Source organism: Loxodonta africana, chromosome 3 (assembly GCF_030014295.1).
Source record: "Loxodonta africana isolate mLoxAfr1 chromosome 3, mLoxAfr1.hap2, whole genome shotgun sequence".
Taxonomy (NCBI): domain Eukaryota; kingdom Metazoa; phylum Chordata; class Mammalia; order Proboscidea; family Elephantidae; genus Loxodonta; species Loxodonta africana.
In genome coordinates, this window is record NC_087344.1 from 97575805 (window position 1) to 97599854 (window position 24050).

Here is a 24050-nt window from a genome sequence, read left to right on the forward strand (position 1 = left end):
GCGCTAGTACTTCAGAGAAAATGATCAATCAGACAAGGTTCCTGCCCCCATGGAGCTTAGTCTAACAAGGCAGACAGACCAGCAAATGATAAGTATACAAATAATTATTATGTTACCCTCATGATAAGTACCTTGAGGGAAAAATATAGAATGCAAGGGAAAATATAACAAAGAGTTCTAACTCGTCTAGCCAAGCACTGGGTGCCATCGCAGATGAGCTGATTCACAGTTAAATCTGTATGAAGGAGAGCCTAATGCTGCAGCCCAGTCTAGGCAGATAATCAAGGAAGACTTTCCTGAGAAAGTGATATTTAAACTAACATATGAAAAGCAGGAGTCAGCTGGGTGAAAGGAAGGGAAAGCAATGTAGGCAGTGGGAATACTGTGTGTGAAAGGTCCAAAGCCTACTGGAAAAAAAAAATGCTGAAGGCTAAAATAAAAAAGCAGTGCATCTTTCACATTTAAGAAACTTTCCTGTGTTGAATCTATTATTCAGTAATCTAACTAAAAACAATTCTTACTTACTGCTTCATATTCCAGTTCTGATAAATATCTGAAATGTTCTTTCCCCAATAGACGCAGCTTGCTCCTTCCTGTGATTGGACTCACTTCCAGGTGAGTAAAATAAAACATTATGAATAGCAATCCAAAAGTACTCAAACCAAGGAATAACTTCCACTTATTCCTCCTCACACTTTCTTTAAATAGTTCCTTCTTGTTAGGAGGAAGTGCCTGCCACCATTTCCTTATGCCCCTAGAGCAAAAAGAAAATTCCAAGTTCTGTTAATAGCATCAACACATATTACCAAACTGAAATGCTTACGTTAGAATTTTGTCATCAAATACCTTGAATTTTTGTATCTATCTGCAGAAATGGCATTTTCAATTTATAAAATTCTTAGCTAAACAATGAAAAACTAATCAACCACATAGAGCTACAGGTAAAAATTCTAAACACTTATTTGAATTTTCTTCAACTATCTTAAAAGTAAACACTATGTGAAGAGCTACTTTATGATGACTGCAATTACTTCTAGTTAACATTTATTGACTGTTTATTTGCAAAGTACTTTTCTAATTGCTATACGCATGTCCTCTCATTTAATCCTCATGATAACCCTACTATAAATGAGGAAAATGAGACACAGGGAAGTTGGGCAAATTTATCCGAGGTCACACAGGTACTAAGGGAACAATCAATTGAAGGCCAATTCATTCCAGACTTTGAGCACTTAACCACTACTTGCTTAGAAGGGATGAACTGCCCACATAAACATCTGAGGGGGTTTTCAATAAACCTAGACCTTTAGTGACTAGTCTTCCCACTGTTCAACAGACTGCTAGCACAATGTGCCAATGCTTCAACAAGATACGAGGGAAACCACCTCAGCACTGATTTAGAAATAAATATTGCTCACTAGCAGAAGATCCACCATCTTCTCTAGAACACGAAAAAGGAGAGGTGGTAAGAACATGAGCACTATAAATAAGGAAATGGAGGATTTTAGCTTCTTAAAATATATTAATTTTGTTAGGTGACACATCTGAAATGTCTTTAGGGAATGTTTCAACCTAGAACAATATGAACTAAGATATGAAATGTACTTACTTCCTTTTTTAAATTTTTATATGATTTATTATTATTTATTTAAAATGTATATAAACCACATTCTAAAAAGAAATTGTAGGTAACTGACAATATTAACAACAAAAAAAGAGTAAAAATGAGTAAATAATTAAATGGGATGAAGGAGCCCTGATGGTACAGCAGTTTAGCGCTCAGCTGTTAAAGGTAGGGTGGTTCGAACTCACCAAACATTCCATGTGAGAAAGAACCCATTAGAAATCAGAAAGAGCTATTGTAACTAGGATGAGTTAATTACTTAAATTGGAAATAATGTAGCTGTATATTTTCTAGGTGCCAAAGCCAAATCATAAACAAGAACACTGTAAATTACAAAGGAGAAGTTCCTGATTTTTGCTAAAAAGTAAATTGGACTGGCTAGTATGGAAGTTAAGAAGAGTCCTGATAGTCATCAAACACAAAAAAGCTGTATGAGAAGACAATAATTAGCATTCCTCAAGGATCAAATAAGACAACACAGGATTAACTGTAGAGGAGCAGGGAGCTAAGTTAAATATAAAGTACTATTTAGCTGTAAAAATACTAGTTTTATAAAGGACTACCAAGAGAAAATAACAAAGATTTGTTGGAAATAGAACTGAAAAAAATAGTATTAATGGTTTAAGGGCTAGCTTGGTTAGGAGTGACCCTCTTCTTAAATGAGCACCGTAATATCCTCCATTTTGTGATTTGCTGCCTCAAATTTCAAACTAAAAAGGACTGCTTGTAAGTAACGTTCTCCTACATGAGTTACAACCAACATTTCTGATTCTTCTTATAGTCATAAACATAATATCAATTTTTCTTCTATAAACTATACATAAGAATAAATTTTTAAAGATCACATTTCTACACTATAAAGAATATGCAGTAAATTCTCAAGATTATTAAATCATATGTAACAAAATTGGGTAGAATCTACTGTTTAGAAACTTAATTTTGAGCGAAATGTTGCGGGGGGGAACTAACAAGTCTTCTTTCAAAGTACAGCTTTACAAATAGCTTTTCATAAAAAGTTTCTTTTTTTAAATGTACCTTACCTGCCTACAATGATCGCAAATAGTTTCTGCACAGGCTTAAGAATGATCAACAAGAGAGGGACTGGAGCAGCTTGAAAACATGGCGAAGTGTGGAAACTTCTGATCTCTCTCGTGGGAAAACAGTTTAGAGGGTGCAATACTGAAAAGGCCGGAAGTACTGCAACTTCATTTAGCAGTACCCGTCTTGGGGAAGAGTTATTCCAAGCAGGACATTTGCAGGTAATCCTCCAACTGTCCATACTTCTGGTACTCTTGAGGAATCCTGTTCTTTTGTTATTAAAAGTCCTACAGAAATGAAAGTTTCCAGGCAGAAAAGTAAAACTATCACACTGATTTACTCTCAGCCCCTGATACTTATTTACTATATAGTTCATTTGTACTCGATGACAGCCCGGTGAGCTCACACTTAATGTGTTACATTTTCTCCAATTGGCCAGTGAACTAAGTCTAAAGAAAACATAATTTCTCGTAGCAGACTGCAGTCCATAGATGAACGCCATCTTTCTTTTGCTTGGTTATCTGTAATGCAAAAAAAAAAAAAAAAAAACTATAAATATCTGTGGAAAATATTTATTTACCAAACTTGGAAAACAACTTATAAAATGGTATGTCAGCTGTTCTTCCTTTAACACATCTCAGACTAAATTACCTTATATTCCTCCTCATCTCCCATAAGCAATGCTTTTCAGCAATACAAACCAAAGGGCAGTATATATAACCATTACCTCTACTCTACAATGGAAAATTTTGAAACTTCACAGTTTTTTATTTTTAGTTGGGAGCAGTCTTTTTATTTTAACAGCTAAATTATCTGAGAAATAAGAAAGGGATTACATAAAAACAACAGTAAAATTTTATCCATTGGCAGTAACTGGGGAAACAGGTATATAATGAAATGATAAAATCTATCTTATGAAATATATTTTCTTAAATACAAATTTATTCCTTTCAAATATAAACCTGGGACTTCTGACTAAGCTCAAGATGGAGTAACAAGAGAGGAGGGGCCAAGATGGCAGAGTAGCCAGATGCTCCCTGTGGTCCCTCTTATGACAGAGACCTGAAAATACAGGTGAATCGATTATATATAACAATCTAGGAGCCCTGAACATCAAAGGCAAAGATGAGGAATTGGATTGAGTGGCAGGGGGAGGGAGAGTCAATTCAGAAGCAGCACGGAGTTGAAAGACCTGACCCAGCGGGAATTGGCACCTTGCAGGCTGGATCGGCTGCCATGCACCGTGAGGCAAGCAGTGGTGCTTGGGACACGTTTTCACGTGAAGAGATACTGAGTGGAGGAGAGTCTGCTCAACCCTCCAGAATCAGCAAGAAGCAGCACTCAATCGCCAAAAGGCAAGTACATACATCTAATCTACTGTGAGGTTCAAAAAACACCCCCTTTGGTAAGAAACTCTCTCCCGTGTAACCGCCTCTCCCTACTCTGCACCGGGTCCTGGGCCAGCTTCACCTCACTAGGAGCAAGGAAGAATGAAGAAAACCAAAGACACAGGGAAAGATTAGTCCACAGGATTAATGGACCGTAACTACCATAGCCTCTACCAGACTGAGTTCAGCACAACTGGATGGTGCCTGGCTACCATCAATGACTGCTCTGACAGGGATCACAATAGACGGTCCTGGACAGAGCTGGAGAAAAATGTAGAACAAAATTCTAACTCACAAATAAAGACCACGCTTACTGGCCTGACAGAAACTGGAGAAACCCGCAGAGTGTGGCCCCCAGACACCCTTTTAGCTCAGTAACGAAGTCACTCCTGAGGTTCACCCTTCAGCCAAAGATTAGACAGACCCATAAAACAAAATGAGATTAAAGGGGCACACCAGCCCAGGAGTAAGGATTAGAAGGCAGGAGGAGATAGGAAATCTGGTAATAGGGAACCCAAGGTCAAGAAGGAAAAGTGCTGACATGTCATGGGGTTGGTAACCAATGTCACAAAACAATACGTATACTAAGTGTTTAATGAGGAGCTAGTTTGTCCCGTAAACCTTCATCTAAAGTACAATAAAAAAAGAGAGGGAAAAAAAAACCTAACGGCATTCTTTAACCAGATGGAAACACTAATCATTAACTTTATATGGAAAGGAAAGAGGTCCCAGATAAGTAGCGCATTATTGAAGAAAAAGAATAAAGTAGGAGGACACGCACTACCAAGGCACAGAACCTACTATACAGCTACAGTATACTCAAAACAGCCCAGTGCTGGTACAACCATGGACACACTGACCAATGAAACAGAATGGAGAAACCAGATATATGTACAGATGTTATCCAATCACTGACAGTGCTGTACTACAGGACACATTTTGAAATGTTCTTTTTGGAGACAAATGGTATGCCATTTCAACTTGTCATTCCCAGAATAGTAGACCATATCATTGTCTGATTTAAATGGCCAATACCAGCCCATTTCAGCTCACTGGTATTGTTAGGTGCTGTCACTCATAGGGACCCTAGGGATAAAAGGAAGAAACACTGCCCAGTCCTGCGCCATCCTCACAATCATTGTTATGCTTGAGCCCATCGTTGCAGCCACCATGTCAATCCATCTCGTTGAGGGTCTTCCTCTTTTTTGCTGATCCTCTACCAAGCATCACGTTCTTCTCCAAAGAGTGATCCTGATCCCTCCTGATAACGTGACCAAAGTATGTGAGGCGTAGTCTTGCCATCCTTGCTTCTAAGGAACATTCTGGTTATACTTCTTCCACGACAGATTTGTTTGTTCTTTTGGCAGTCCAAGGTATATTCAATATTCTTCGCCAACACCACAATTCAAAGGCATCAATTTTTCTTCGGTCTTCCTTATTCATTGTCCAGCTTTCGCATGCATATGAGGCAACTGAAAACACCATGCCTTGGGTCAGGCACACCTTAGTCCTCAAGGTGACATCTTTGCTTTTCAACACTTTAAAGAGGTCCGCTGCAGATCTGCCCAGTGCAATGCGTCTTTTGATTTCTTGACTGCTGCTTCCATGGGTGTTGACTGTGGATTCAAATAAAATGAAATCCTTGACAACCTTAACCTTTTCTCTGTTCATCAAGACGTTGCTTATTGGTCCAGTTGTGAGGATTTTTGTTTTATGTTGAGGTGTAATCCATACTGAAGGCTGTGGTCTTTGATCTTCATCAGTAATTACTTTAAGTCCTCTTCACTTTCAGCAAGCAAGGCTGTGTCAACTGCATATCACAGGTTGCTAATGAGTCTTCCTCCAATCCTGATGCTCTGTTCTTCTTCATATAGTCCAGCTTCTCAAATTATTTACTCAGCATACAGATTAAATAGGTATGATGAAAGGATAAAACCCTGAGGGACACCTTTCCTGAGTTTAAACAATGTACTATCCCCTTGTTCTGCTGGAACGACTGCTTCTTGATCTATGTACAGGTTCCTCATGAGCATAATTATTCTGAATTCCCATTCTTCTCAGTGTAATCCATAATTTGTTATGATTCACACAGTTGAATTCCTCTGCATAGTCAATAAAACACAGGAAAACAACTTACTGATATTCTCTGCTTTCAGCCAAGATTAATCTGACATCAGCAATGATATCCCTGGTTCCACATCCTCTTCCGAATCTGGCTTGAATTTGACAGTTCCCTGTTGATGTACTGCTGCAGCTGGTTTTGAATGATCTTCAACAATATTTTACTTGCGTGTGGTATTTATGATATTCTTCGATAATTTCTGCATTCGGTTAGATCACCCTTCTTTGGAATAGGCATATATATGGGTCTCTTCCAGTTGGTTGTCCAGGTAGCTGCTTCCAAATTTCTTGGCATAGATGAGTGAACACTTCCAGCGCTGCATCTGTTTGTTGAAACATCTCAGTTGGTATTCCGTCAATTCCAGGAGCCTTGTTTTTTGGCCAACGCCTTCAGTGCAACTTGGACCTCTTCTTTCAGCACTATCGGTTCCTGATCATATGCTACCTCCTGAAATATCTAAACATTGACCAGTTCTTTTTGGTACAGTGACTCTGTGGATTCCTTCAATTTTCTTTTGATGCTTCCTGCCTTGCTCAATATTTTGTCCATAGAATCCTTCAATATTCCAACTCGAGGCTTGAATTTTTTCTTTTAGTTCTTTCAGCTTAAGAAATGCCGAGCATGTTTTTCCCCTTTGGTTTTCTACATCCAGGTCTTTGTATATGTCATTATAATAGTTTACTCTGTCTTCTCAAGCCACCCTTTGAAATCTTCTGTTCAGCTCTTTTACTTCAACATTTCTTCCTTTTGCTTTAGCTACTCTATATTCAAGACCAAGTTTCAGAGTCTCTTCCAACATCCATTTTGGTCTTTTCATCCTTTCCTGTCTTTTTAATGACCTCTTGCTTTCTTCAGGTATGATATGTCCTTGATGTCATTCCACAACTCATCTGCTCTTTGGTTATCAGTGCTCAACTCGTCAAATCTATTCTCGAGTTGGTCTCTAAATTCAGGTGGGAAACACTCAAGGTCATACTTTGGCTCTCATGGACCTGTTCTAATTTTCTTCAGTTTCAACTTGAACTTGCATGTGAGTAGTTGATGGTCTGTTCTGCAGTCGAGCCTTGGCCTTGTTCTGACTGATGATATTAAGGTTTCCCATATCCTCTTTCCACAGATGTAGTTGATTTGATTCCTGTGTATTCCATCTGGCAAGGTCCATGTGTACAGCTGTCATTTATGCTGGTGAAAAAAGGTATTTATAATGAATAAGTCATTGGTCTCGAAAAATTCTATCACACAATCTCCTGGCATCTTTTCCACCACCAAGGCCATATTCAAGCTGTCATTCTTGACACAGTAAACCATATCACTATCCGATTCAAAATGGCCAATATCAGTCCAGTTCAGCTCATTAATGCCTAGGATATTGATGTTAATGTACTCCATTTCATTTTTAATGATTTCCAATTTTCCTAGATTCATACTTCGTACATTCCACGTTCCAATTATTAATACATTTTTCAGCTATTTCTTCTCATTTTGAGTCGTGCCACACTAGCAAATGAAGGTCCCAAAAGCTTGATTCTATCCAAGTCATTAAGATCAACTCTACCTTGAGGAAGCAGCTCTTAAGCAGTCGTCTTTTGACTGTCTTCCAACCTATGGGGCTCATCTTCTGGCACTACATCAGACAATGTTCCGCTGCTATTCACAAGTTTTTCACTGGCTAATTCTTTTCAGGAGTAGGCCACCGGGTTCTTCTTCCTACTCTGTCTTAGTCTGGAAGCTCAGCTGAGACCTGTCCGCCATGGGTGACCCTGCTGATGTTTGAATACTAGTGGCATAGCTTCCAGTACACAGCAACACACAAGCCACCACACTACAACAAACTGACAGATGTGTGGTGGCAACAAGACATACATACATAAATAGGCATCCAGATTAAAACGAACTAAAACTGTATTTATTCCTAGATAGCATAAAAATGTATACGGGAGACAGGATGGAATCTACAAAAAAGTTACTAGAATTAATAATTGACTTTAGCAGGGTGGCAGGATAAAAGATCATATACAACAACAATTGTGTTTCTACATACAAACAAGTTATATAAACAAACAAAAATCGTATATACTCTGTAATTCCAGCTCTATAAAACTGGCTCCATTAATAATCAGAATGTGGAATGTTGGAAGTATGAATCGAGGAAAATTCAAAGTTGTCAAAATGAAATGGAACACTTGAAAATCAACACCCTACGCAACAGCGAGCTGAAATGGACTGGTATTGGCCATCCTGAATCAGACCAACACATGGTCTACTATGCCAGGAATGACAAATTGAACAGGAATAACTTGGCATTCACTGATAAAATGAACATTTGAAGATGTATTCTGAAGTACAGCGCTGTCAGGGATAGGATAACATCCCTAGGCCAGTTAATATGGGTATTATTGAAATTTATGCACCAACCACTAATGCCAGAGATGAAGAAATTCAAGATATTTACCAACTTTTGCAGTCTGAAATTGATCAAACATGCAATCAAGATGTACGATAATTACTGGTGATTGGAATGTGAAAGTTGGAAACAGAAGTATCAGTAGTTGGGAAATATGGCCGTGGTGAGAGAAATTATGCAGATCATATGATATGCAAAACCAATGACTTATTCATTGCAAATACCTTTTTTCAACAACATAAGCAGTGACTATACACATAGACCTCAATGAACAGAAAACACAGAAATCAAATTGACTACACCTGTAGAAAGAGATGATGGAAAAGCTCAACAGCATCGGTCAGAACAAGGCCAGAGGAACTGAAGAACAGACCACCAACTGCTCATATTAAGTTCCAGTTAAAGCAGAGCAAAATTAAAACAAGTCCATGAGAGCCAAAGTACGACCATGAGTATATTCTACCTGAATTTAGCGACCATCTCAAGAATAGATTTGATGTGTTGAACACTAATGAGCAAAGACTAGATGAGCTATACGATGACATCAAGGACACCACACACGAGAAAAGCAAAACGTCATTAAAAAGAAAGAGAAGACCAAAATGGATGTCAGAACAGACTATGAAACTTACTCTTGAACATAAAATAGGATAAGTGAAATGAAGAAATGATGAAGTAAAAGAGCTGAACAGAAGATTTCTAAAGGCAGCTCAAGAAGATAAACTATTATAATCAAATGTGCAAAGACCTGAAGTTAGAAAACCCAAAATGAAGAACATGCTCAGCATTTCTCAAGCTGAAAGAACTGAAGAAGAAAATTCAAGCCTCGAGTCGCACTACTGAAGAATTCTACAGGTGAAATATTAAACGACACAGGAAGCATCAAAAGAAGATGGATGGAATACACAGTCACTGTCCCAAAAATAACTGGTCAACATTCAACCATTTCAGGAGGTAGCATATGATCAAGAACCAATGGTCCTTTCAGCAAAGAGGACATTCAAATAACCACCAAACACAGGAAACGATGGTCATCATCATCATCAACCATCAGAGAGATGCAAATCAAAACAACAAAGAGATACAATTCTACTCCCTACTAGGATGGCTAAGATAAAAATAAATAAATAAATAAACAGAAAATAACAAATGTTGGCAAGATGTGGGGAATTGGAAACCTTATTCATTGCTGGTGGGAACGCAAAATTGTACGGCCACTGTGGAAAACAGTGTGGCAGTCCCTCAAAAAACTAAGACGAGAACTACCACATGACCCAGCAATCCATATACCATACCTAAAAACTTGAAAGCAGAGACTCAACAAGAGACATGTACGCCAATGTTCACTGCAGTACTAATCACAACAGCCAAAAGGTGGGAACAACCTAAATGCCCATCAACAGATGAATGAATAAACAAAATGTAGCACACACATACAACGGAATACTACTCAGCTAGGTGGAGAAGTGATGTCTTGATACATGCTACAGTATGGATGGAGCTTGAGGACCTTAGGATAAGCAAGATACACCAACCACAAAAGACCACAAATTGTATGACTTCAGTTACCTAAAAAAACAAGAAAAGGTAAATGGATAGAGAACAAAGTTTATTAGTGGTTACTAAGGTCAAGAGGGAGGGGAAAAAAGGGGGTTGATGGTGATGGAAAAATCACTTTAAGGGTAGAGTGACACAGTCAATTATTGTAATAAGCTGTACACCTGTAAAAAGCTGAACTGGCTAAAGTTCTGTGATAGATATATTTACAATGACACACACACACACACACAAACACAAAAAAGAGTAGCTGCTGAGGCTGCTTATGTATCACCAAACACCTCATGGGATTTGGTTCCTTGGTTTGGAAGTTTCCAGTCATGGTTTCAAGGGATATCCCAGTTAATATGCCTAATAACATGTTTAGTGCTTCTGTTCTATGTCCTAGTTTGGTGTGTACTTCCTGGGGTCTTAAAAACTTGCAAGTGGCCATCTAAGGCAAAATTGGTCTCTATTCACCTGGAGCAACAGAGGAAAGAGTCAGGAATAAGAAGATATGGAATGTGTGGCTAATTGCTTTCATGAACAACTGCCTCCCTTGCCATGAGGCCAGAAGAACTGGATGGTTTCCAGCTACCTACCATTACGGAACACTTTGATCAAAAAGTCTGTAAAAGAATCCTGATCAAAAGGGGGGAAATCTAGAACAGAATTTCAAATTTTTGCCTACTATAGACTTTCTGGAGCCGTGGAGGGTAGATGAACCTGAAACTACTGCACTGAGGTAATTTTGAAACCTTAAACCAAAAATATCCCTTGAAGTCATCTTAAAACAGAATAATTTAGCTTAACTAGTGAAAAAGGTCTGCCTTAAGCATTATGCTCTTTTACAAACTATCTATATAGGATCAAACTGACAAAAGCAACTCAAATGATTAGGTAGGAATCTTAGGGGGCAGTGAGTTTAAGAAAATGAGGGAGGAAAAATTAAGAAAAGGAAGGAGATAACAGTTATACAACTCGAAGAATGCAATCAGCTTCATTAAATTATACACGTAGAAACTGTTGAATTGCTGCATGTTTTGCTGTGCACATTCTCAACAACAAAATAAATAAAATTTAGAAGGGGGAGAAACAAAGAATTTATGTGACAACCAGAACAGAATCAATAAGAATGTTGACACATCGTGAAAAACATAATCAATGTCACTGAATAATTTGTGAAGAAACTGTAAAATGGAAGCTTAATTTGCTGTTAAACTCTCACCCACCAAAAACACAATAAAATAATTAAAAAAAAAAAAAAAAAAAAACAATGGTATACTGAAGAAAGAAGTCCAACCTACACTGAAGGCACTGGCAGAAACCAAGGCTCCGGGAACTAACGAAATACCAATTGAGGTGTTTCAAAAAATAGAAGCAATGCTGGAAGTGCTTCACTCATCTATTCCAAGAAATCTGGAAGACAGCTACCTGGCCAACAGACTGGAAGAGATCCATATACGTGCCCAGCCCAAAGAAAGGTGATCTGACAGAATGCAGAAATTACCAATGTTATTAATAGCACATGCAAGTAAAATTTTGCTGAAGATAATTCAAAAACGGTTGCAGCAGTACATTGACAGGGAGCTGCCAGAAATTCAAGCTGGACTCAGAAGAGGACTTGGAATGAAGGATATCATTGCTGAATATCAGGTGAATCTTGGCTGAAAGCAAATGCTAGAAAGATGTTCACCTGTTTTTATTAACTATGCAAAGCCATTCAGCTGTGTGGATCATAACAAATTACAGGTAACTTTGAGAAGGATGGGAATTCCAGAACACATAATTGTGCTCATGTGGAGCCTATACATAGACCAAGAGGCAGTCATTCGAACAGAACAAGGGGCCACTGCATGGTTTAAAATCAGAAAAGGTGTGCATCAGGGTTGTATCCTTTCACCATACTTATTCAGTTGTATGCTGAACAAATAATAGGAGAGGCTGGACTATATGAAGAAGAATGCTGCATCAAGATTGAAGGAAGCCTCATTAACAACCTGTGATATGAGATAACACAGCCTTGACTGCTGAAAAAGGCAGAGGACCTGAAGCACTTACTGATGAAGATCAAAGACTACAACCTGCAGTATGGATTACACTTCAACATAAAACTCCTCACAACTGGACCAATAAGCAACATCATGATAAATGAAGAAAATATTGAATTTGTCAAGAATCACATTTTACTTAGATCCACAGTCAATGCCCAAGGAAGCAGCAGTGAAGAAATCAAACATATTGTATTGGGTAAATCTGCTGCAAAGGATCTCTTTCAAGAGCTAAAAAGCAAAGATGTCACCCTGAGCACTAAGGAGCACCTGACCCAAACCACTGGTATTTTCAATCGCCTCGTATGCATGAGTAAGCTGGATAATGAATATGGAAGGTTGAAGAAGAATTGATGCCTTTGAGTTAAAGTGCTGGCAAAGAATATCGAATATACCACGGACTGCCAGAAAAATGGACAAATCTGTCTTGGGAGAAGTACAACCAGAATGCTCCTTAAAAGCAACGATGGCAAGACTTCGTCTCATGTACTTTGGGCATGTTATCAGGAGGGATCAGTCCCTGGAGGACATGATACTTGGTTAAAGGAGAAACCAAAAACCAAACCAAACCCACTGCCGTCGAGTCGATTCCGACTCATAGCGACCCTACAGGACAGAGTAGAACTGCCCCATAGAGTTTCCAAGGAGCGTCTGGTGGATTTTAACTGCCAAACTTTTGGTTAGCAGCCGTAGCACTTAACCACTACGCCACCAGGGTTTCCAGGTTAAAGGAGAGGGTAAGTGAAAAAGAGGAAGACCTTCAATGAGATGGACTGACACAGTGGCTCCAACAATGGGCTCAAACACAGCAAGGATTGTGAGGATGACCGGGCAGCGTTATACACAGGGTCACTATGAGTCAAAAAAGACTTAACGGCATCTAACAACAACAACATAATATAAACTGTAAAAAACGTAAATTAACCTATAATGACAGAGATCGGTGATTGTCTAAGGATAGGCGGAGGGGTAAGGAGGAGCAAGGGGAGGAATTACAAAGTTTTAGAAGTAATGAATACGTTCACTATCTTGATTTTGGTGTTGGTTTTGCAGGCGTACACATGTCACAACTTATCAAAACATACATTTTAAATATGTGCAGTTTACTGTGTATCAGTTATACTTCAATAAATCTATTTGAAAAAAAGATACTAAAAACAAAAACAAATGCAATGTACGAACTCTGATGGAATCCTAGTTTGAAAAAAATCAGCTTTAGAAGACAACTGGGACAACTGCAGCAACTGGAATATGATTTGCTTCTATTTTAGGTAGTTATTGTTTATTTGGAAACGCTGGTGGCATAGTGGTTACAAGCTACGTCTACTAACCAAGAGGTCAGCAGTTTGAATCCACCAGGTGCTCCTTGGAAACTCTGTGGGGCAGTTCTACTCTGTCTTGTAGGGTCACTATGAGTTGGAATCTACTCAACGGCAACAGGTTTGTTTACTTCCTTAGGTGATGAGATATAGTGGTTATGTAAGTGAACATCTTATACCTAACAGATACTTGCTAACATTACCTTTTTATGATAACTATAACTTATTTTTAAATTGTACAGAAAAAGTACACAGAGAGGGAAAGAGAGACATAATGCCAATATAGTAAAATGTTAAGTCACTGACTGTATCTAACTGCTAGGTATACATGTGTTCATTAATTTTTTTTTTTAATTTTCTGGTGTTTCAAAATCATAATAAAAGTCGAGGAGAAAATAAACCAAATTCAAGCTCAGCTAATACAATATTATCTAGAAAAATGTTTCAGAATAACAGTTTTAATAAACATATTATCTCTATATGAAACTATCTGAAAATTAATCAAATTTTTTATATAGTTCATACATTCTGCCCTTGCACTTTTAATGCATGGTGTGAATAAAGGGCATATTAAGTGTTTACTTAGTGGTTATGAGCTACATCTGCTAACCAAAAGGTCAGCAGTTTGAATCCACCAGGCACTCCTTGGGAACCCTATAGGGCAGTTCTACTCTGTGCTATAGGGTCGCTATGAGTCAGAATTGACTTGAAGGCAATGGGTTTTTAATGGGTAAGTAAACAATAACTCCAAGGAAACACTTTTTGAATTATTTTCAATTTTAAATCAGTAGAGAGCAGGCTGATATATACTAAAAAAAAATTTAACAAGACACTCTCTCATTTTCTTTTCTGAACGAAGCTGAAAAGTAGTGATTTAAGCTTGGAAATCATTTCAAAATTAGTATTTGATCCAAGAATCAGAGAAGGAACCGGAATACAATATTAATTTTCTTTCTGAAACCAGAAGAACTAGATGGTGCCCTGCTACCACTACCCAATGTTTTCATCAGGGTCACAACAGATGGATCCTGATAGAAAGAGGGGAAAAATATGGAGCAAAACTTCAAACTCTCAAAGAATCCACTGCACCTGATGAGACTGGAAGAATCCCTGAGACTACTGGCTTCAGATACTCTTTAAACCTTGAACAGAAACTATCCCCTGAAAACACCTTTGAACTAAATAGCAGGTTAGGTGAAAAAGTAAAGAGTTTCTGTCTTGAGAACTGCGCTCTTTTAAAAATTACCTATACGGGACCAAGTGTGTAACAGTTTCTCTAAAGCACAGATGAGAAGTTTCGGGGGCAGTGAAACTAAATTAATGGAAGTGGAACAACTAGGATGGAAATAATGAGAGTGTTGACACAAACTGAAGAATGTAAACAATGTCACTGAACACTGCATGTAAAAATTGAATAGGAGCCTACTTTGCTGTGTATTTTCTCTCCAAAAAGACAATAAAACATTTTTTAAAAACTATCTGAGGGGGCCAAGATGGCTGACTAGGTAGAAGCTACCTCGGATCCCTCTTGCAACAAAGACTCAGAAAAACAAGTGAATCAATCACATACATGACAATCTATGAACCCTGATCATCAAACACACATCTAAAGACTTGACTTGAGTGACAGAGACTCAGCCAGCACAAGCAGGCTGCACACTGACGCGGCTAACGAGAGAACGAGCAACCACGGGGAAGCAGCAACTGTTTACGGAGCCTGGAGCCAGCGTCCCAGTCAGAAAACCTTGGCTCCGGGCTTTAGACTGGGAGCAGGGGAGCTGGGCTTGGCTTCCTGAGACAGCGCAAACACGGGACGCAGCCCTAGCCCCCAGAAGTGACCTCGGGAGAAGCCCAGCCAGTGCACACAGGCAGCACAGTGACGCAGCTGACAGGAGGAGAAGTCATCGGGAGGCAGTGACTGGTCTTGGAGCCTGGAGTGCAGCATCCCAGCCAGGGAACCTTGGCGCTGGGCTTTGGACTGGGAGCTGAGGAACTGACCACGGCTTCTGAGACAGCACAAGCACAGGACACGGGCCTGACCCTCAGGGGCAATCTCGACCCAGCCAATGCACACAGGCTACACACCCCTCAGGAATCTCAGATAAAACAGTCATCACCAAGCAAGATAAGTAACTTTGTCTATATTCCTGGGTGCTATTCTCTCCTATCTATCTGATCCCTCCCCTCCCCTACTCAGGCCCAGGCGGCTTCATTAACATTAGAATTTCCTGGGCCAGAGAGTGAAGTGCTCTGCAGGTTTTTTTTTTTTTTTTGTCTTTTCCTAACCCATCCCCTGGCCTGAGAGAAGCAGCTACAAAAAACCCAGGGGCCAAAAATCCTTCCCTGACTTCCCGAAATTGGACTAAAAATACAGAACCAGCGCCAAGCATATGAGATCCAAGATCTTGGGCTTTCATCCCTACAGGGAACAAGGTGGCTATTATAATGCAAAGGCAATTCTGATAGTGATCTGACTGTAACTGTTTTAGCAGATTACTGGAAAGACAAGTTTCCCAGGTCTGATATCTCTAGCTATTAAACAGAGCCCTCACTGACCCAAAACGGGGAACTGAGGGCTGAAGCTTCACCCAAACCACCTAGCCTCCTGCCATAGAGGTCTGAGGATAGTGACACCTACCAATCTGTAGAGGTACATGCATTGGGTGCCTAAGGTACAGCTGCAGAGCCCACCCACCAAAGTGCTTTAGGAATAGAGATACACCTACCTCATTGGCACTTAGGGGAAGCCTGTCAGCATCCTGCCCCCCACTCCGGAGTGTGACCCCCTGCTGCTACTAGAATCTGGTACACACAACTATCACCACTACTCCTCTAAGTGAATAGGTAAAAGTCTACACCACACACTTGGTAACCCAAAATCAGATTCTACTCAAGAGTAGTGAATGGACTCTTAGGCTTATATATCTGTTAACAGCCCAAACCACCTGGTAATAGGACATAAGCGATTCAAAAGGTGCAACAGTCAAGACGGCGCAATCTAGTAGCCCATCTACGTATATAGAAAGAAAACAAAACAAGATAAGACTCAGTGAGCAAATATAAAATAAATCATTACAATATCTCATAGATGGCTCGGAGACAGCAGTCAATATCAAACCACATAAAGAAGCAGACCATGATTGCTTCTACAACTCCCCAAATTAAAGAATCAAAATCTTTCCCAAATGAAGATACAATCCTGGAATTGCTAGATGCAGAATATAAAAAACTAATTTACGGAATGCTTCCAGACATCAGGGATGACCTCATAAATGAAATAAGGCAACCTACAGAAAAAGCCAAGGAACACACTGACAAAGCAGCTGAAGAAATCAAAAAGATTATTCAAGAACGTAGTGGAAAAATTAATAAGCTGCAAGAATCCATAGAGAGACAGCATTCAGAAATCCAAAAGATTAACAGTAAAATTACAGAATTAGACAACTCAATAGGAAGTCCGAGGAGCAGAATTGAGCAACTGGAATGCAGAGTGGGGAGCTGGAGGATAAGGCAATTGACACCAATATATATGAGGAAAAATCAGATAAAAGAATTTAAAAAAATGAAGAAAACCTAAGAATCATGTTGGACTCTATCAAGAAGAGTAACTTGCATCTGATTGGAGTTCCAGAACACGGAGGGATAACAGAAAATACAGAGAGAATAGCTGAAGATCTGTTGGCAGAAAACTTCCCTGACATCATGAAAGACGAAAGGATATCTATCCAAGATGCTCATCGAATCCCATTTAAGATTGATCCAAAAAGAAAATCACCAAGACATATTATCACCAAACTTGACAAAACCAAAGATAAAGAGAAAATTTTAAAAGCAGCCAGGGATAAAAGAAAGGTCTCCTACAAAGGAGAATCAGTAAGTTCGGACTACTCAGCAGAAACCATGAAGTCAAGAAGGCAATGGGATGACATATATAGAGCACTGAAGGAGAAAAACTGCCAGCCAAGGATCATATATCCAGCAAAACTCTCTCTCAAATATGAAGGTGAAATTAAAACATTTACAGACAAACACAAACTTAGAGAATTTGCAAAAACCAAACCAAAGCTACAAGAATATTAAAGGAAATTGTTTGGTCAGAAAATCAATAACATCAGATACCAGCACAACACAAGGTCACAGAACAGAACATCCTGATATCAACTCAAATAGGGAAATCACAAAAACAAATTAAGATTAATTTTAAAAAGAAAAAAATGCTCAAAACGGAATCACTGAAGTCATTACGTAAAAGATCACAATAATCAAAAAGAGGGACTGAATACAGGAGGCATAGAACTGCCATATGGAGAGGAAAACAAGGTGATATACGACGATACAAGCTAGGTTTTTACCTAGAAAAATATGGGTAAATATTAAGGTAACCACAAAGAGTTCTAACAATTCCATAACTCAAAATAAAAACCAAGAAAAACATAACGACTCAGCAAACATAAATTCGACTACTATGAAAATGAGGAACACGCAATTTACAAAGAAAAATGTTTCAGCACAAAAAAGTAAGTGGAAAAATGAAATTGTCAACAGCACACACATAAAGGCATCAAAATGACAGCATTAAACACGTACTTATCTATAATTACGCTGAATGTAAATGGACTAAATGCACCAATAAAGAGACAGAGAGTCTCAGACTGGATAAAGAAACACGATCCATCTATATGCTGCCTACAAGAGGCACACCTTAGACTTAGAGACACAAACAAACGAAAACTCAAAGGATGTAAAAAAATGTATCAAGCAAACAATAAGCAAAAAAGAGCAGGAGTAGCAATATTAATTTCTGACAAAATAGACTTTAAAGTTAAATCCACCACAAAGGATAAAGAAGGACACTACATAATGATTAAAGGGACAATTCACCAGGAAGATATAACCATATTAAATATTTATGCACCCAATGACAGGGCTGCAAGACACATAAAACAAACTTTAACAGAACTGAAAAGTGAGATAGACACCTCCACAATTATAGTAGGAGAGTTCAGCACACCACTTTCGGAGAAGGACAGGACTTCCAGTAAGAAGCTCAATAGAGACACGGAAGACCTAATTGCTACAATCAACCAACTTGACCTCATAGACTTATACAGAACACTCCACCCAACTGCTGCAAAGTATACTTTTTTTTTCTAGTGCACACGGAACATTCTCTAGAATAGATCACATATTAGGTCATAAAACAAACTTTTGCAGAATCTAAAACATCAAAATATTACAAAGCATCTTCTCAGACCACAAGGCCATAAAAGTGGAAATCAATAACAGAAAAATCTGGGAAAAGAAATCAAATACTTGGAAAATGAACAATACCCTACTCAAAAAAGACTGGGTTATAGAAGACATTAAGGAGGGAATAAAGAAATTCATAGAATGCAACGACAATGAAAATACTTCCTATCAAAACCTCTGGGACACAGCAAAAGCAGTGCTCAGAGGCCAATTTATATCGATAAATGCACACATACATAAAGAAGAAAGAGCCAAAATCTTAAACAAATAGAAAGCGAGCAACAAAAGAACCCATCAGGCACCAGAAGAAAACAAATAATAAAAATTAGAGCTGAACTACATGAATTAGAGAACAGAAAAACAATTGAAAGAATTAACAAAGCCAAAAGCTGGTTCTTTGAAAAAATTAACAAAATTGATAAACCATTGGCCAGACTGACTAAAGAAATGCAGGAAACAAATAACCCGAATAAGAAACGAGATGGGCCACATCACAACAGACCAAACTGAAATTAAAAGAATCATATCAGATTATTACGAAAAATTCTACTCTAACAAATTTGCAAACCTAGAAGAAATGGATGAATTCCTCGAAGAACACCACCTACCTAAACTAACACAATCAGAAGTAGAATAACTAAATAGGCCCATAACAAAAAAAGAGATTGAAAAGGTAATCAAAACACTCCCAACAAAAAAAAACCCTGGCCCGGACAGCTTCACTGCAGAGTTCTACCAAACTTTCAGAAAAGAGTTAACACCACTACTACTAAAGGTATTTCAAAGCATAGAAAATAACGGAATATACCTAACTCATTCTATGAAGCCACCATATCCCTGATACCAAAACCAGGTAAGGACACCACAAAAAAAGAAAATTACAGACCTATATCCCTCATGAACATATAGATGCAAAAATCCTCAACAAAATTCTAGCAAATAGAATACAGCAAGATATCAAAAAAATAACCCACCACGACCAAGTGGGATTTATACCAGGTATGCAAGGCTGGTTTAATATTAGAAAAACCATTGATGTAATCTACCATATAAATAAAACAAAAGACAAAAACCACATGATCTTATCAATTGATGCAGAAAAGGCATTTGACAAAGTCCAACACCCATTCATGATAAAAACTCTCAGCAAAATAGGAATTGAAGGAAAATTCCTCAACATAATAAGGGGCATCTATACAAAGCCAACAGCCAACATCATTCTAAATGGAGAGAGCCTGAAAGCATTTCCCTTGAGAACAGGAACTAGACAAGGATGCCCTTTATCACCGCTCTTCTTCAACATTGTGCTAGAGGTCCTAGCCAGAGCAATTAGGCTAGACAAAGAAATAAAGGGCATCCGGATTGGCAAGGAAGAAGTAAAATGATCTCTATTTGCAGATGACATGATCTTATACACAGAAAACCCTCAGGAATCCTCCAGAAAACAACTGAAACTAATAGAAGAGTTCGGCAGAGTCTCAAGTTATAAGATAAACATACAAAAATCACTTGGATTCCTCTACATCAACAAAAAGAACATCGAAGAGGAAATCACCAAATCAATACCAGTCACAGTAGCCCCCAAGAAGATAAAATACTTAGGAATAAATCTTACCAAAGATGTAAAAGACATACACAAAGAAAACTACAAAGTACTAGTGCAAGAAACTAAAAGGGACCTACTTAAGCGGAAAAACATACCTTGCTCATGGATAGGAAGACTTAACATAGTAAAAATGTCTATTCTACCAAAAGCCATCTATACATACAATGCACTTCCGATCCAGACTCCAAAGACATTTTTTAATGTGATAGAGAAACAAATCACCAACTTCATATGGAAGGGAAAGAAGCCTCGAATAAGTAAAGCATTACTGAAAAAGAAGAAAGTGAGAGGCCTCACTCTACCTGATTTTAGAATCTATTATACAGCCATAGTAGTCAAAACAGCCTGGTACTGGTACAACAACAGGCACATAGGCCAATGGAACAGAATTAAGAACCCAGACATAAATCCATCCACATATGAGCAGCTGATATTTGACAAAGGCCCAGCGTCAGTTAATTGGGGAAAAGATAGTCTTTTTAACAAATGGTGCTGGCAAAACTGGATATCCATTTGCAAAAAAATGAAACAGGACCCATACCTCACACCATGCACAAAAACTAACTCCAAGTGGATCAAACACCTAAACATAAAGACTAAAACGATACAGATCATGGAAGAAAAAATAGGGACAATGTTAGGAGCCTTAATACAAGGCATAAACAGAATACAGAACATTACTAAAAATGACGAAAAGAAACCAGATAACTGGGACCTCCTAAAAATCAAACACCTATGCTCATCTAAAGACTTCACCAAAAGAGTAAAAAGACCACCTACAGATTGGGAAAGAATTTTCAGCTATGACATCTCCGATCAGCGCCTGATCTCTAAAATCTATATGCTTCTGTTAAAACTCAACCACAAAAAGACAGACAACCCAGTCCAAAAGTGGGCAAAGGATTTGAACACGCACTTCACTAAAGAAGATATTCAGGCAGCTAACAGATACATGAGAAAATGCTCTCGATCATTAGCCATTAGAGAAATGCAAATTAAAACTACGATGAGATTCCATCTCCCTCCAACAAGGCTGGCATTAATCCAAAAAACACAAAATAATAAATGTTGGAGAGGCTGCGGAGAGATTGGAACTCTTATACACTGCTGGTGGGAATGTAAAATGGTACAACCACTTTGGAAATCTATCCGGCGTTTTCTTAAAAGTTAGAAATAGAACTACCATACAACCCAGAAATCCCACTCCTCGGAATATACCCTAGAGAAATAAGAGCCTTTACACAAACAGATATATGCACACCCATGTTTACTGCAGCAGTGTTTACAATAGCAAAAAGCTGGAAGCAACCAAGGTGTCCATCAACGATGAGTGGTTAAATAAATTATGGTATATTCACACAATGGAATACTACGCATCGATAAAGAACAGTGACGAATCTGTGAAACATTTCATAATAGAGAGGAACTGGAAGGCATTATGCTGAGTGAAATTAGTCAGAGGCAAAAGGACAAATACTGTATAACACCACTATTATCAGATATTAAGAAATAGTATAAACTGAGAAGAACACATTCTTTTGTGGTTACGAGGAGGGAGGAAGGGAGGGTGGGAGAGGGTTATTTACCGATTACTTACTAGATAAGAACGACTTTAGGTGAAGGGAAGGACAATACTCAATACACGGAAGGTCAGCTCAACTGGACTGGACCAAAAGCAAAGAAGTTTCCGGGATAAACTGAATGCTTCGAAGGTCAGTGGAGCAAGGGCAGGGGTTTGGGGACTATGGCTTAAAGGGACTTCCAAGTCAATTGGCAAAATAAATTCTATTATGAAACCATTCTGCATCCCACTTTGAAGTGTGGCGTCTGGGGTCTTAAATGCTAACAAGCGGTCATCTAAGATGCATCAATTGGTCTCAACCCACCTGGATTAAAGGAGAATGAAGAATGCCAAGGTCACACGATAACTATAAGCCCAACAGACAGAAAGGGCCACATGAACCAGAGACTTACATCATCCTGAGACCAGAAGAACTAGATGGTGCCCGGCTACGACTGATGACTGCCCTGACAGGGAGCACAACAGAGAACCCCTGAGGGAGCAGAAGAACAGTGGGATGCAGACCCCAAATTCTCATAAAAAGACCAGACTTAAAACGTCTGACTTGGACTAGAAGAATCCCAGTGGTCATGGTCCCCAAACCTTCTGCTGACCCAGGACAGAAACCATTCCTGAAGACAACTCATCAGACATGGAAGGGACTGGACAATGGGTTGGAGAGAAATGCTGATGAAGAGTGAGCTACTTGTATCAGGTGGACATTTGAGACTATGTTGGTATCTCCTGTCTGGAGGGGAGACGGGAGGGTAGAGAGGGTTAGAAACTGGCAAAACGGTCACCAAAGGAGAGACTGGAAGGAGGGAGCGGGCTGACTCATTAGGGGGAGAGTAAATGGGAGTATGAAGTAAGGTGTATATAAGCTTGTATGTGACAGACTGACTTGATTTGTAAACTTTCACTTAAAGCACAATAAAAATTAAAAAAAAAAAAAATTATCTGAGTAGCTAGTAAGGTTCTTCATAGGTTAAGTGGTGTGGGAGCTACTGATGCAGCAAAAAATACAATCCCTCCCCTCACAGAGTTGAGGAGTAAAATGAACACAAGTAAAAATATCAGGGGATAACAAAATACAGTTCCACATTAAGTGCTACGTACTGTATGAAATTTAAAAAATGAAAATTCATGAGGGGTACGATCACTCAGTAAGGCAATTATTTATTTTTCTTATGCCATTTGGGCAGATGTAGAAAGACAAAAAATTAGGAAAAAAAAATTGTTTCAAATGGGGAAGTACATAAGGTTTAAATATATATAAATCTGTCACTAAGAAGTCAAACTACAAAAACAACACAAACCCTATCTTTTCTTTACTTCAAGTCTTATGATTTACTGTAGTAAAGCTCTAAATTCTCGTCCAACCATACCTTTTTATAAGTGCATCTTGCATCCTCAACTTAGGGGATGAGCCTAGACTGCCATGCTTACCCTTAGCAACCTCTGCCACTGAACAGAGTTAAGACTAGATATCTAACACTGAAAAGATTTTTGGTAAGACAGCATCAGGCACAGGAATATAAGAACATGTACAAGTGAGTGCTACAGCAGCACAAAGCAATACACAAGCAAGACCTACAAATTAAAAGCTTTGTAAAAGAAGTAAATCTACAAAAAAGGGCTATGAAACATATATGTCAAAGGAAGGTAAAATGACCAAGCTGCCAGAAAGAAAGAGACAGAAGAGAATAAAACGCCCCTGTTCCCAAGAGACCTGTACTTCCTACATCTAATTCAGATTCTGAAGCTTTCTGTTTATCCTTAAAATAATTCCACCTTTTCAATGTGTTTTTGTATCTTGCAAATAAATGATCTCTATGAGATTACATTTGATTTTACTTGGATCCACAATCAACACCTACAGAAGCAGCAGTCAAGAAATCAAACAATACACTGCACTGGGCAAATCTGCTGCAAAAGACCTCTTTAAAGTGTTAAAACAAACAAAAAAAAAGCTGTCACTTTGAGGACGAAAGAGCACCTGACCCAAGCCATGGTATTTTCAATCGCCTCATATCAATGTGAGAGCTGGACAATGAATAAGGAAAACTGAAGAAGAATTGATGCCTCTGAACTATGGCGTTCACAAAAGAGTACTAAATATACCATGGACTGCCAGAAGAATGAACACATCTG

At 38.6% G+C, this 24050-nt stretch overlaps 1 protein-coding gene across 8 annotated transcripts in view; it reads right to left on the reverse strand.

Moving 5' to 3' along the window:
* The window catches only part of OMA1 (OMA1 zinc metallopeptidase), a 108448-nt gene that overhangs the window by 76938 nt on the left and 7460 nt on the right, over positions 1-24050 (reverse strand). For all 8 annotated transcript variants that reach the window (XR_010321399.1, XR_010321396.1, XR_010321400.1 and 5 more), the window contains exons 2-3: positions 2665-3183; positions 526-754 (exon numbers count right to left, since the gene is read on the reverse strand). Coding sequence is in view for 3 of the 8 variants with exons in the window: in XM_064282032.1 (XP_064138102.1) it covers positions 526-754; positions 2665-3164 (729 nt within the window). In the remaining 5 variants the exon portion in view is untranslated. The remainder of the gene's footprint in view (positions 1-525; positions 755-2664; positions 3184-24050) is intronic.